This window comes from Schistocerca cancellata, chromosome 5 (genome assembly GCF_023864275.1).
Source record: "Schistocerca cancellata isolate TAMUIC-IGC-003103 chromosome 5, iqSchCanc2.1, whole genome shotgun sequence".
In the NCBI taxonomy this organism is placed as follows: domain Eukaryota; kingdom Metazoa; phylum Arthropoda; class Insecta; order Orthoptera; family Acrididae; genus Schistocerca; species Schistocerca cancellata.
In genome coordinates, this window is record NC_064630.1 from 153,344,709 (window position 1) to 153,360,598 (window position 15,890).

Below are 15,890 nucleotides of genomic sequence, written 5' to 3' on the forward strand. Positions count from 1 at the left end.
AATGCTCTTTTGCTGTGTCAACGTCCCCTTATGTCAACACGTCCTCAGACAGACTCACTAATAAGGCTATATTCTGGGGGACATTTTCTACACTGTTGTTCTCAGTAGCTTTGAAATAAACTGTCATACTTTGAGAATGAGAATTGATTAATGCACACATTATTTCTTTCTTTTTATTCACCCAGATATGTTTTGACACCTATGCATCATCCTCTGTTGATCAAATTTTATTTCCATAAAGTATAATATAAAGTTTATAATCATTTATCTATTATAAACTTTATATTGTACTTTACAGAAACAAAATTTGATCCTCAGAAGATGGCACACAGGTGTCAAAACATGTCTGACTGAATAAAAAGAAATAAATAGTGTTTGCATATGACAGATTTTCAAAACAACCCAAATTTTAAATCGCAAACGCAGACAAACCTCAAGAGAAGCTTCGAGCCGTAGTAAGATGATTCACAATTAATGTTTCTTATTTCAGGAAAAAAAAATTTGCAGTGTACTCCAGCCAAGTTCGCTTTGAAGCTCTTCATAAAGATCAGCATTTAGTACATACGGATAAGTTATCCACCGGAAAGACAACTTGAATTGGATGTAGAATGCTTGCAGGCTATTGTCAAAATAGTTTTGAGTTATTTTTGCAAAAGGTAGTTTTATGTTGTCTTATTAGTTGGATGGTCCTAAGGAGGAGGACTGTACATGTAAACAGAAGAGTTTTATTTCTCTGCACACAATGGCATATTTTACTTGTGAAAGTGCCTCTTTCAAACAGACAGATCACCATCAACTGTGTCAGATGGCCTCACTCTATGATGTGCTCAGATGTGGGATTCAAACGAAGCAATCATGCATAGTGATAAAGAATTTCTGGAGTACTTCTCTTCCAAGTGAAACACTGGTGACGAAACTTTCTTTAATCATCAGGATTTATATCAGCTACCACTGAGTCATGTGCCACTGCATTATAACACTTTAATGACCTTGCCTGTGGATATTCACATCAGTACTTGTCTCAAACCATGATACATTGATTTTCTTCTGACTGACAGCCACAAATGTAATTTTTACTAGTCAAAACTGGCCTTACTCTTGAAAGCAACAAAAATTGCATACTCTACTCTCCTTGTGCAGCTTCATGAAATTCCATGAACTTCCATCATACTAAATTTTTGTGTTCTGATCACATAGTGTTTCTTTATGTTATCTGAAAAATGCTTGCTTTTGACCAATTTTCAAATAATACTGTCCAGAATATCTCATAATATTTGATACTTTTTCCATCCACAATTGAGTGAACACAGCACCATACTAGGCCTCACACATTTAAATTCACATCCATTCTCTGCTAACTGCTGTGCAGTGCATGGCAGATGGTACTTTTCTCTGTAGAAATTATTAGGGCTTTTCCCCATTCCATTCATATATGTATTGCGGGAATAACAATTGCTTAAATACATCTGTGTGCTGTAATTAGTCTAACCTTGTCTTCAGCATCCCTATAGGAGCACTATGTAGAGAGAAAGTACTTTCCTAGATTCATCACTTACAGTGGCTTCTTGAAACTTACTAAGTAGGCTTTCAGGGAATGGTTTTTCTTTGCTACCCTCAGTCTCAAGTCTTGTACAATGCATGAGTGTCTGGATCTGGTGGCACTAACTGCCTTTACATATTACTAGATTTTTTTTAAGAGTTCTTTCAATAATATGTTGTGCCTGTAGTTACTGAAGGCTTCACACATTACCCTCTTGACAGTCAAACATATTTCCTTCAGCATCTCTCAATTTGTAGCTGTATCTGAGTTTTACACCTATTGGCAGTAGTCTGTTTCTCTAGAAGTTTCAAAGTGACTTTATATCGTGGAGCATCCCTCTCATTACGAACTATTCTACTTGCTAAATATCTATCAGTACACAGTCAACTTTTCTTTCAAACTTAAGCCATAGTTCTTCTATGTGCTCCTTTCCAGAGCTAAACATTTAAAATTCCTCATTGAGATTCGAGCAAATAAACTTTTCTACTTGTTTTATTGTCCTTTATGTTTTCGAAGTCATTTTACTATAATTGGCTCATCGTCGCTAATACCATTTTCAGTCTGGACATAATTATCGAAGAGGTCCGGTCTATTTGTTGCCATTGATTGTAATGTAACTGATCGAGATCCACTTGTTGTAGTATACAGTACATATAATTACAACACATCACAATACACTGTAATTTTATTTCGTTGTTATCTATTTATTACCATGCCTCTATTGTTTAACAACATTTAAGATACTGCAGAAAATAGTCTAATGGAATTTTTATTCCGCCTTATAAAATTATGCTGACAAATGTTCATGAAGTACTTGCTTTAAATATACGATGGGGTAGCTAATTTTGTACAGATTAATTAGTGTTGATGACGAACTAGTCCTGTTCTCGGCAAATGAAATATTAATGTAATTCTGAACAAAATTGGCATATTGTAAAATTGATTGTTAAAAATACTCATCATGTAACGTTTAATAATGAAACAATCTTTATTTTATGGAATTTCTATTGAGCATCCTGTCTTGTTTAAATGATTTTTTACAGCTCTTTACTGTGAAGTGCTTAAAATACCATTTCACATATTACCTATGATCGTTTATATTGTCAAAATGTTATATAAGTGACGGCAGCTGCGACCACAAAGAAAGAGGAGAGTAGTGGTGGTAGAATGAATGCAAGAGAGAGTCTCAGTAGTACTTGTTATGGAATTCAGTGCAGTTGTGTAATGGAGAAGTGAAGTTCCAAAGCTACAAATAGATCAGTTCTAGAGACAATGCTGCTAACTATGAGCCTCCTCGTAACTTTGGGAGGAATGCCAGTCTTATAAACTTTCTTTGCCTGTTGCTGGAATGATCCAAGTACAACCTCAGAGACCAGACAACAGACCTCATTTTGTTCCAACATGCACAACAATCTGCGGTAGGTTACAACCTGTTTCCTCAATGGCCACCAGAACAGCCTCTTCGGCATGCTGAATGCACAAGGTATTCTTACACAGGATTTCACCTTCTCTGGTATTGCATGGGAGTCAATATCACCAGAGGCAGTGGCCAGCTCTGATCACTGAGCACTGATCCAGCCCAGTACTCGGACAGTACGGCATGTGACATATTGGTGAACAGTTCTTGAGTGATCAAGAGAACTTTTTTCGACTATGTTGTTGTATAGTTTCCATTTGCTATACACTAAGGGTTGACACATTTTTCTTGCTTTAAACTGTGCAAGAAGAGTTGTATATGGAATGTCAGCTTACCTTCATATGAAAATTTTCCACAGGACATGTTTCCGAAGATTCAATGGTACGCAATTTCGAGAGACTGGATCCATGTTGATCACAAGAGGTCTAGGAAAGAAACTTTGAAATCATTACACCATTTAGCACTTCAGGCTGCTGTTCAGCACCATCTCCTCACAGAGCTATGCACAACCTCAAAGAAAAAAACTGACAAAGGAATGGTAGTGCATTAACCGACAATTTAGATTCTGTTGTTTGACATCAGTACAGCAACTGGCTGTTGCAGTTTGTGCATGATGAAGAGGTTAATCCTAAAATGCTCCTTTTTTGATGAAGAATTACACTCTTTATCAGTGTACGTGAAACTGCAGAACAATCAACAGTGAAGTTCTGAAAATCCTCATCAGTTACACAAAGACCAAGACTCTCAGAATCATGTAAAAACACTACTAGTAGTGTGATATGCAATTAGTGCAACAAAATTATTGGACAGATCTCTTCATACTAAACCATAAATTTTGATACATTAGTGAACCAAAGACCTTTTTTTTTTTTCAGAGAGCTAACAACTAAGTAAAAGACTTACAGTTATTTCATACAGGACAATGGCAACAGTACCCATTGTGAGTGTGTCTAATAGTGTTACAAGTTGTTTTTGATGAAACAATTGAGCCATGGCATCTCCCCTGATATTGATCCTTGCCTCATTCTGATCTTTGGTTATTGATTGCTACTTGAGCAAGAAGTGGTGTAATCTGGCACAGAGAAAAGGGCTCTCTGGAGAGAGGTGTGGGCAGTATAAGCCTAGCAAATGCCCCGCGAAGTGGTTGTTGTTTTGGCCAGTGTCAGCAGTACTTACGGTATGTTGTGGGCTAGTTGGGGAACCTAGGCACTTGGAGTCCATCAACAGCTGTTGCTAACTGGACCTTGTTCACTTATCTGCTTCTTTGAGAATTTATGCTGTCAAATGTGGACCCTGAGAAATATTTTTAAGTGAGTTTCCCGTACTTACTTTGTTTTATTTAGACATGTTTTCTGGCCTCAACATCTGCACATGTGTTTACCCTTAAATTTTTTAAGTGCTGTTTGCTTTTGAACTCTGAGTTCATATTTGTAATTTATTACATTGGTCCGTGTTACAATCCATTAAGTTCAGAGTGATGCTGAATAGTAATTCAAGTTATTCACACCAGGGTTTGAGTAATATCACTGACATTGTTACCCTGAAAACCTGTGATCATTGTGGGTGTTTGTTGTTTCACCCTCTCTTAACACTGTCATTTAGTCTGTTCCAGGCACCACTGTGTATTACCAAGCAGAGGTCATATTTGACAGAGCTGTTATTCCAACAAACATTTTCTGCAGAGTTTTGGGTGTTGCCTCTGCACAGGATAAGAAATGACTAAGTCAGATTTATAACTGGGTATTTTGCAAATTAGTTTTATGGAAATGTTAATGTAGTTTTGACACAAGCATTCTAAAATTTAAATTTCCTTGGGTCATTAACTTGTTCTGCCTGTAGCCCCCCATGCATCTGTAATTTATCTTTGGTACACTCAGTAGAGATTGTGTCACTGCATTTAGAGCTTCAGTGGGGTGTTCTGGGCTTAGTTGTGTTCATTTGATTTTGCATGCGTACAGTTGGGGTCTCTGTAATTTAAAATTTATTAATGTACACTCTGTACACCAGGAGTCTATGCTAAACTTGATTGCTTGTCGGTCCTGTACTGCTATGTGCATGTGTCAGTGTTCGAGCCTCTTTGTGGCTTATGATTCTTGTTTCGCACGCCTGTAGTCTAGTGGTACACTGTTTGTCCCTCCGCCAGCTGTCAGAGGATCAGGCTAGCAAGGCATTAACTGTGTCTACATTGTGAGTGACCATGTTATTGGAACCCACTCCATGTACGTAATACAAGATAAGTTGTATTGTTTTGTTTCACCCCTCAGAGTCTTTGACACAATTTTGAAGTGTTTGCTTTAATAGCTTGTGCTCTCCAAGTGGTCACTAAATTCTATGTTAAAGAAAAGGATTCTAATTTTGTATGTTACCATACTTCCAGGTTGCTCACTGAAACTGGTACTTTTTACTGGTCTTGTATTTTTATATTTTTAAAAGAAAAAAGGTTCTTGTTTAAATGCTTTCCTAAAAATGTTGGTGGGCATGAAGAACTTTGCCTGCGGGGTTCACTAAAGAGTATCTGTTCCTCTTGTCCCTGCTAATAGTGATTATCATGTATTGTTCAAAATTATTTTAATAAGTAGGAGTTGTGATCCCCTAGTCTTTCTGGTTCGAGTTCTTGCCTTTACTGCCATCATCTTGTTCTTTCTGTAGGCAAATTTTTATTAGTATGTTTGCACCCTTTGGGGCTTATATGTTGTACATAAGTTTTGGGTTTGTGAAATGAAGTGTTACTTACGGATCTCTTGCCCTCTAAGGTGCTGCTGTTAGATCATACAAATAAATTTTTCTTTAAATTAAATTATTGTTTTTCTAACTGAAAGCTATACATTGTAGTATTAAAATTGTAAACTTTATTTGAGTTTAAAGAACCTTTATATTTCCTAGTGAAGTTTATTACATGTTTTAATTCTGAAACCTTGTATGAAGAAATCATTTTGTGTGCAATAAATGGTGAATGACGATCCAAACCTTGGGGTCCAGTCCTTCCACTAAATACTTACTGGTGATTTTGGGGCACTGAGGTTTCCCCAATAAGCATCATTGACTGGCCTTCTCATTCCCCAAATATAAATACATACAAGCTTAACTTTGAGGGATATCAAATAATAAGATGAAGCCAACAATCCACATATAATGAACAGGTACAATACAGCATTCCAGCTTGCGATTTCAAGAATTTTTGCAGCTGAAGTTCGGCAAGGGTTTGACATCGTGTTGACAAGGTGTCACTTCGCACTTACTGCAGAGAGACATAATTTTAAGCAGCTGCTAAAAATAAAGGTAAGCTCAATTTATATGTACTGCATCTCAAGTTATGAACAACTCTGAGATGATATGCTGAGCCGTCTGGTGGCAGCTACTGAGAGAACTAGCTGGTGTATATATTGAGTCAACTGCAGATGTACTCTTCTGTCATACATGAAACATCCTATATTACATCCACTGTGTAGCAAAATTAAAGGCTCACTTTTTCAAAACCCCACTAATTGTCTCCCACGGTGACGCATAGATTTGAGGTTTGGCTCAAAGAAAGGTGTCAGCACCCTTCTTCCTCTGTAATAGTGCAAAAGCATGGCACCTTGCGACACCATTGGCAATGCTTCAAGCAGCAAGGTGTCAACAAAAAACTCTGAAGTTCATATGAGTTGTAAGGTGGGTTAGTGTTGTCACACTGGCACCAAATTTCACAAGAATTCTGCCCAATGCCACTGTAGAGATGTCACATGGTGAGAAAGTCATCACAGCACAACTTCCTCACATTTCACCCCTTCTTTTGATGTCTCTGAGAAGGAGATCAGAACTGCAACACATAGCATTGAACTAATCTGGTTTACTTATGGGTGGCTGACGATAACATTTCAGATACATTGGTACTCAGAACCAACACGAAAAGGCCTCAGTGGTTGGCATAAAGGACATCAATGAAACCATGCCTTTCCCTGAGGCATTGATTCACACACATTTTGCAGTCAAAAACAACAGTCTGCAGTGCAGTGAGCAACAGGAAGATGTTCTTGACAACCTTTGACACTGCTAACACCCTTGGATATTTCAACCCTTCTCTAAGGGCATTGTGTGGCTGCACCCCCTCTGAATGTGCTCACACCCCTTTGGAACGTAGCTTGACTGCAAGCTTTGCTCTTGTGTACATGCTGGAAGCACTAGGGATTGTTCAAAACCAATCAACAAAATTTAGACATAATCCAAACCAGCAAAGGGTACTTATGCTTTTTCAACACTCCTTTTTCTGCCCTCCTGTGATGTGACCTCTGGCAGTGCAACAGTATCATACAAATCAATAAAACGGCATAGGGTTCCTCTAAGACCCCACAGTTCGGTATCACCCTTGGTGCCATCCATGCAACTATGCTGAGCATGTTACAAATGTATCTGTCAGAGACCTTGACACCAATTCAGCCTGGTGGCTGCTCTAGTGTCTGAAGGTAGGCAAACCCCACCCCTTAAACATGAAGGGGTTGCCTAACCCTCATGAACTAGAGCAGCCATCAGGCAGATTTGGGTGGCACTGATGATGTTACCAAACTGGAGGGGTCTTAGAGGCACCCTCCGCCGTTTTATTCGCACAAAGTACCCTTTGCTGCTTCAGATCACATTCAAATTTTGTGAGAATGGTTTTGAATGGTCCCTAGTGGTTCCAACCTGTACACAAGAGCCAAAAATTGCAGTTGCACTGCAATCCATAGGGGTATGATCACATTCAGTGGGTAAGCAGATGGACAATGTCCTTAGAGAAGGGTTGAAATGTCCAAGGGTGTCAGCAGTATCAAAGGTTGTGAAGATGTTCTTCCTGCTGCATATCCCACAGTGAAATGTCATTTACGACCACAAACTGTGTGAGAATCAATGCCCCAGGGAAAGGGTTGGTTTCATTGATGCCCTTTATGCCACCCTGTGAGGCCTTTTTGTGTTGATGGTGAGCAGCGATGTGTCTGAAATGTTTTCCTCAGCCACTAATATGAAAACTATGTGATTTCTATGCTGGATGACTAGTTCTGACTTCCATCGCAGGGGCGTCAAAAGAAGTTTGAAATGTGGATAAGAGAGGCTGCGATGACATTCTCATTGTGGTAACATCCATGGTGGCTTTAGGCAAAACTGTGGTAAAATTTGGTGCTAACGTGACATCATTAACCCACCTTACAGCTCACAAGAACTCCCGAGCAGTGGCCCATTTTTTCACTTGTTTCAACATTCTGAAACATCACCAAGCCCGATGGGATGTCACAGGGCACCACGCTTTTGCACCATTGTACAGGAAAGTTGAAGGCATCCTTCAAACCTATGCATCACAATGGGAGATAATTAGTGGGGTTTTGAAAAAGTAATCCTTTCATTCTGTTGCACATTGTAGTTGTGGGCTGTATTTGATTGAAAGGTCATAATAGTACTGGAACAATAATGTCCATGGGACACCTCAATGACCAAGACACATACTTTGCAATGACATAGCCAGCAAGAAGTAAAGGACAGCTACTCCCTGCTCCCCCCCCCCCCCCCCCTTTCCTACGGGGAAGGCAGTGGGGGCAAGGGGAGGGGGAAGAACTCGGCAAACCAAACTTGCATCCTGCACCGAAAGGAATATTGTTTAGAAACAACTTTAAGAAAGCCAAAACGGGTTAAGGATATTCACTAGTAGTAAATGTAGTAAGAGCTATTTGTTGTGAAATCTCAAACCTGTTTCTCCATTTTTCACTATTCTCCTTGCAGCTGAAAATTCTTAAAGTTTCCAGCAGTGATGTACCTTCAGTTTGTGATTTTTTAGCAAGTAATATCAAAAACTACGCAAAATGTGAATATAGAAAATATTTGCAGTTATCTGAACATTAATTGCCTGAGCGCAATTCAATATATACAAATCACTTACAAACTATACTCTCTCCGTTAATTACAAGGTGCTCATAGATAAAATTATACAATACTGTTTAGCACTATTGTGTTTTATTCATTTTAAAACACAAGTTTTTCATTTGGTATGACTTTTATTTTGTAAGAAATTGTGCTTTGTTTCCTGGTCCCACAAAACTAATATGAGTGGTCCTCTCCCCCCCCTCCTCACCACCCAGTTTACATCTTGCATGTGTTCTTAACAATATGCATAGTGGAGGTAGTAAACATTATAGTGACAGTCCACACAGAAAATACAGAGTGCAGGACACAGAATACTACTTCCCACTTAATTATGCTCATATATGAACCCACCATTACCAAACAAGCAATGGTCATCACAACAACCATCAAACATTCAATGGTCAAATAGAATTAAACAAATTAACTCTTCTTCATATGCACTTCGCAATTTTCTTAAAGTATACAAGTTCAGTATTAGAGTTTTGGCATAGACACTTAAAAATGTTTTAGCTATTTTAGAATTTTATGCAGTAAAATTAAAATGTAGTAGCCAACATACCTCCTTTGCTGCAGAATAGGCCACATTTGAATATGCATATCGATCAATAACCAGCGTAACTCCATTTTGTAATGCAGATTTTATTTTTGGTCTATTAGGAAAGAAATAAACAATATCATGATTACATTTAAAGAATAGATTTCAACTTAAATAACAATCAACAAAAAATGATAGCTCACAAAGCTGGAACAGTGAGATTGTTGCATTCAATATGGTTGTGATGCATGTGAAATGTACACATGTGAAAATGTCAGGTGCTTTCATATGAAATACATTATACAATTAAATCTTAAATTTTTTCACCCTTGTTTAATCTTCCTTCAGTAATCATCTATTCAATTAATATCCAGAAATTTACAACGATGATTTCTACCCATAGTTCTTCACAATTGTCGAAACTACACAGCTGGATCACCAAATACAGATATCAAACTAGATTGGCAGATGCCACAGATTATCCTAAAGCTCTTACCCTCTTTTGGAACATAGGTTTCACTAAACAAAAAATGACAGCTGTCAGTGTGTAATTGAAGAGTACAATCAGAACCAGATGTGAAGCACATATTCTAACTTGTTTCTTACTTTGGCATTAACGAAGACTGCACCATGAACACACCGGAACACACCAGACATTACATACTCAAAACATAACCAATGGGCTCCCATTGTCACCTATTATTGCCAATTTGTTCAACAAAGATTTCAAGGAATGTGCCTTACAGTGCATTGAAACCCAAGAGTTTTTTCATATATTTGGCTTCATGGAAGTGAGAATTTAAATGGAATTTTAGAACATCTGTATTCAATACATCCAAATATTTGATTCATAATAGAGGTGTAGAAGGATGGCTGCTTTCCCTTTCTCTATTTGTTCGTCAGGAGGAAGACTGATGGTACATTGTGAGACACACTGTTTATGGGAAGGCAACTCACACTGACTTGTACCTACAGGCTCATAGTTGTCACCATCCGGCTCAATGTGAAGAGGTACTTCATAACTTGGTTCACAGGGCCCACATCATCTCAGACCCTGAAAGTTTGTTAGATGAGCTAGCCTATCTCGAAGTCAAGCCTTACACAGAGAGCATTTTTAACAGGATTGCTTGTATTCTATGGAAATATGATGTGAAATGTGTTTTTCTACCAGCATCTAAAATTAGGGTCCTGATAGGATCCATAAAGGATGATTTTAGTTGTCATACGGTGAATGTCTATCACATTCCTTGCAGTTGTGTCACGCCAATGGGCCAGACCATAGAAGACCAATGTACTGAGCATTAGAGTCATACACACTTACAAAGGCCGAGTGAATCTGCTATTGCAGAACATTGCCTTGGCATTGGTCATTTTATGGGCTGTAACAACATGGAGATTCTGACATGCAGTACTCTCACCATTCAGACTAGAGTACAACTGAAATGTGTCAAACAGGAGCAACAATCTGGAGTGGTACAAGGAAAGGAGAGGGACAACAGCCTAGAGGGGAAGAGGAATCAGTGCTGCCTAACAGAGTGTGTAGGGGCCAGAGGTAACACAACAAAGCTGCTAGGCACAGCATCGGGAGGCTTTGAGGGAGACAGATGGATGGCAAAGCTGAGCTGAAAGGAGAGGAGCAGAGAAGGGTAAAGAGACCAGTGATTGCACTGGCAGAGAGCAGCACACATTGAGGTTGAGGGGACTTGAACTGGGAGAAAGTGGCAGGACAGAGGGGACAGAATAGTTGGGTAGAGACTGTAGGGTCAGTACGTTACCAGAGGCTGAGGCCGCAACGATTTGGGGAGTGGCAAATGTGTTGTAAGGATAACTCTCATCAGTGCAGTTTAGAAAAGCTGGTAGCAGAAAGGAGGGTCTAAATGGGTTGGATTGTGAAGCAGCCATTGAAAACTAAAATGTTATATTCAGCTGCATGCTGTGTCACAGGGTGGTCAACTTTGCTCTTGGCCCCAGATGGTGGGCAGCTGGTTGGTAGTCATACCAATATGAAAAGCTGAGCAATGTTTACAGCAGAGATTGGTAAATGACACAGTTGCATTCACAGCATAGGATAATCCTGTTACATGACTGGAACAAGAAGTATTGTGTGTGTGGACTGGGCATGGCTTTCACTTGGTCCTTCTACAGGTATATGACCCCTAAGGCAAGGGGTTGGAATTTGTGGTGGCATAGGGATGGATTAGCATATTGTGGAGGTTGGGTGGGTGACAGAACAGCACTTAGGAGAATAATGTATTGCAAGGTTCACAGGTTAAATACTGTTTATCAATACAAGTTAAATACAGAGTTCTCACAACAGAATATTGACCGTGGAGGGAGTACTATTTACTACACCACACAGTCATAGATGTTTCAATTTTATTCATAGTATTTTTTATGGATTTTTTGGAGCAAATTATATCAACAAACAGCTTTGTGCATGTGGTTGGTGGGAGAAATATCAAACAGGTTTTGCTTTAACTATTTTAGTAGTAATCATAAGAGCTGAAGAAGCAAAAGTCATTTGGTTGTTCAATAGCAGTTCAAGATGGCTCTTCTGGTGAATAGGTTTCTAGTATTGCAACCTGAAAATGTTCGTCCTTGCTCTCTTACGTGTGGTATTTCCACATCAAAGGAATATTTGCGATCAATGTGCAAACAATCCTGTCCAAAGATAGAGTGTGTTTTCTGTGCTTTCCAGAATCTACAATGCTTCTATAGGCTCAAGCATACAGATACACACATTTTTCTTATAACAATATAATGAGAAGGAAAGTTGCTACTCACCATACATCGGAGATGCTGAGTAACAGAGAGGCACAACAAAAAGACTCACAATTACAGCTTTTGGCCATTAAGGCCTTTGTCAAAAATATACACACATACATACATGCACACACACTCACGAAACACAACTCACACACACAACTGCGGTCGCAGGCAATTGAAACTACACTCAGAATATTCCTTCTCATAATATTGTTACATTCAATCCTGGGTTTTTGTGTTTTTCTTATGCAATATAAGGCACATTATGCAAGTGAACTTATACATTCAGCTTTTATTCCAGGGGATTGTATGTCTTCGTAACTGAAAAATTCTTGCCTATTGTCACCTGTGTTGTAGTAAGCCTCTAAATAACTTTTTAGCTTTCAGGACTTCCCTATTCTGGTTGCCAATTTGCCAATGAATGGCAAAACATATCTTTTCTTGGCTGGAATTTGAGAAGTTATAAAGTTCTTGATAAAAATCAATTATGGACATCTTGATAAAAATCAATTATGGACACAGGAATTAACAGCAGACAGAGTACCAAGAAGTAGAACCCATCATGTTAATGGGGAAACAGAGGCTCCAAAGCAGGGTCTGAAAGGGTTTGTGAATGTGCCCTTCAATAGTGACTTCCACACTTAGATGTTCACCATCAATCACACGGCTGTTAATGGATATTTTACAGACTCATGCCACCAAGCATTTCAAACATGACATCAGTCCTTTCAATTTTAAGTAAGAATAAACTACTTTGTTTGCAAACACCATTCTGCTATGGCTAAACTTTTTAGCAATGCTACTAGCATCAAGTCTATTTCAGTATTTCTGTGAAACCACAACCTTTGGTGTGGTCACACAACTCTGTGGGGGCTAATTCACCAGTCTTGGGATGGATATGGTATGACCACTTTCAACAGAATACCTCCTGTCCAATTGGGTTATATAAAAACATAACAGATAAACCAGCTTAAAGAGAAAATTATACCATATGATTCCATTGATTTGCTTGGTTATCAAAGGACTCCAACCTGGTAACCACACCCTGAACCAATATGAGAACCTTCTTTGCCTTGAAGACAGGAAGTTGACACACCAATATTTTGTAGTAGTAACATCAAACCCTGCTTCAGAAGACAAACGACCCAGTGTCTACTACATATTGCTATGAATCACAGGGAGAATACTTCAACAATACTATGAAAATGATAGATTGTTACACCCGCAGAGATGTTGAGTCACAGAAAGATTTAACAAAAAGACTACTTAACCAGTAGAAAATCCTAAGAAGTTCTGGTCTTACATTAAATCAGTAAGTGGCTCGAAACAGCATATCCAGACACTCCGGGATGATGAAGGCATTGAAACAGAGGATGACACGCGTAAAGCTGAAATACCAAACACCTTTTTCCAAAGCTGTTTCACAGAGGAAGACCGCACTGCAGTTCCTTCTCTAGATCCTCGCACAAACGAAAAAATGGCTGACATCGAAATAAGTGTCCAAGGAATAGAAAAGCAACTGGAATCACTCAACAGAGGAAAGTCCACTGGACCTGACGGGATACCAATTCGATTCTACACAGAGTACGCGAAAGAACTTGCCCCCCTTCTAACAGCCGTGTACCGCAAGTCTCTAGAGGAACGGATGGTTCCAAATGATTGGAAAAGAGCACAGGTAGTCCCAGTCTTCAAGAAGGGTCGTCGAGCAGATGCGCAAAACTATAGACCTATATCTATGACGTCGATCTGTTGTAGAATTTTAGAACATGTTTTTTGCTCGAGTATCATGTCGTTTTTGGAAACCCAGAATCTACTATGTAGGAATCAACATGGATTCCGGAAACAGCGATCGTGTGAGACCCAACTCGCTTTATTTGTTCATGAGACCCAGAAAATATTAGATACAGGCTCCCAGGTAGATGCTATTTTTCTTGACTTCCGGAAGGCGTTCGATACAGTTCCGCACTGTCGCCTGATAAACAAAGTAAGAGCCAACGGAATATCAGACCAGCTGTGTGACTGGATTGAAGAGTTTTTAGCAAACAGAACACAGCATGTTGTTATCAATTGGGGAGACGTCTACAGACGTTAAAGTAACCTCTGGCGTGCCACAGGGGAGTGTTATTGGACCATTGCTTTTCACAATATATATAAATGACCTAGTAGATAGTGTCGGAAGTTCCATGCGGCTTTTCGCGGATGATACGGTAGTATACAGAGAAGTTGCAGCATTAGAAAATTGTAGTGAAATGCAGGAAGATCTGCAGCGGATAGGCACTTGGTGCAGGGAGTGGCAACTGACCCTTAACATAGACAAATGTAATGTATTGCGAATACATAGAAAGAAGGATCCTTTATTGTATGATTATATGATAGTGGAACAAACACTGGTAGCAGTTACTTCTGTAAAATATCTGGGAGTATGCGTGCGGAACGATTTGAAGTGGAATGATAATATAAAATTAATTGTTGGTAAGGTGGGTACCAGGTTGAGATTCATTGGGAGAGTCCTTAGAAAATGTAGTCCATCAACAAAGGAGGTGGCTTACAAAACACTCGTTCGACCTATACTTGAGTATTGCTCATCAGTGTGGGATCCGTACCAGATCGGGTTGACGGAGGAGATAGAGAAGATCCAAAGAAGAGCGGCGCGTTTCCTCACAGGGTTATTTGGTAACCGTGATAGCGTTACGGAGATGTTTAACAAACTCAAGTGGCAGACTCTGCAAGAGAGGCGCTCTGCATCGCGGTGTAGCTTGCTCGCCAGGTTTCGAGAGGGTGCGTTTCTGGATGAGGTATTGAATATATTGCTTCCCCCTACTTATACCTCCCAAGCAGATCACAAATGTAAAATTAGAGAGATTAGAGCGCGCACGGAGGCTTTCAGACAGTCGTTCTTCCCACGAACCATACGCGACTGGAACAGGAAAGGGAGGTAATGACAGTGGCATGTAAAGTGCCCTCCGCCACACACCGTTGGGTGGCTTGCGGAGTATAAATGTAGATGTAGAAGTTTTCGGCCAGGACCTTCTTTTGCTATAGACAACATATACAAACACATTCACACAAACACAGTTCACACGCATATGACCACTGTCTCTGGCTTCAAGGTCAGACAATGAGCAACTGCACATGGTGGGAGAAGCAAGTTGGGTGGTGGGGTAAGAAGACGGTTTGGGTGGAGGGGGGCATGGAGAGTAGGGTACAGGTGGAGGAGTGTAAAGTATTGTTTGTCGGAGCATATGGAGAAGAGGTGGAGAGAGGGTAGGGCAGCTACATGCAGTTAGAAGGTTAGATGGAGGGGGGGTGAGGACAGAAAAGGAGAAAAGTAAACAGACAGTGGGTGCACTTGTGAAACAGAAGGCTGTGGAGTGGAAACAGGGAAAGGATAGGTGGGTAAAGGACAATGATGGCAGAGAGCTTGTTGATTGTCATGCCCACATAGAATGAAGCACAATGGCTACAGCTTAGCTTATAGATCACATGACTAGTTTCACCTGTAGCCCTGCCTTTGAAGGGGGTTGGTGATGCTTGTGATCAGACTGGAGTAGGTGGTGTGGGAGGATGTACGGGAAGATCTCGCATCTTTGTCTATTACAGGATTATGAGACATGAGGCAAGGGGTTGGGAGCAGGGCTTATGTAGGGATAGGTGAGGATATTGCATAGCTTCAGTGGGCAGCAGAATACCACTGTGGGATGGGTGTGGAAGACAGTAGGTAGTCCTCATTTTAAGGCACAATGAGACAAAGAATAGAAACTCTA

At 39.8% G+C, this 15,890-nt stretch overlaps 1 protein-coding gene across 3 annotated transcripts in view; it reads right to left on the reverse strand.

Moving 5' to 3' along the window:
* The window catches only part of LOC126188192 (thymidylate kinase), a 62,439-nt gene that overhangs the window by 8,076 nt on the left and 38,473 nt on the right, over positions 1 to 15,890 (reverse strand). For all 3 annotated transcript variants that reach the window (XM_049929730.1, XM_049929729.1, XM_049929731.1), the window contains exon 4: positions 9,385 to 9,475. In XM_049929730.1, the coding sequence (XP_049785687.1) occupies positions 9,385 to 9,475 (91 nt within the window). The remainder of the gene's footprint in view (positions 1 to 9,384; positions 9,476 to 15,890) is intronic.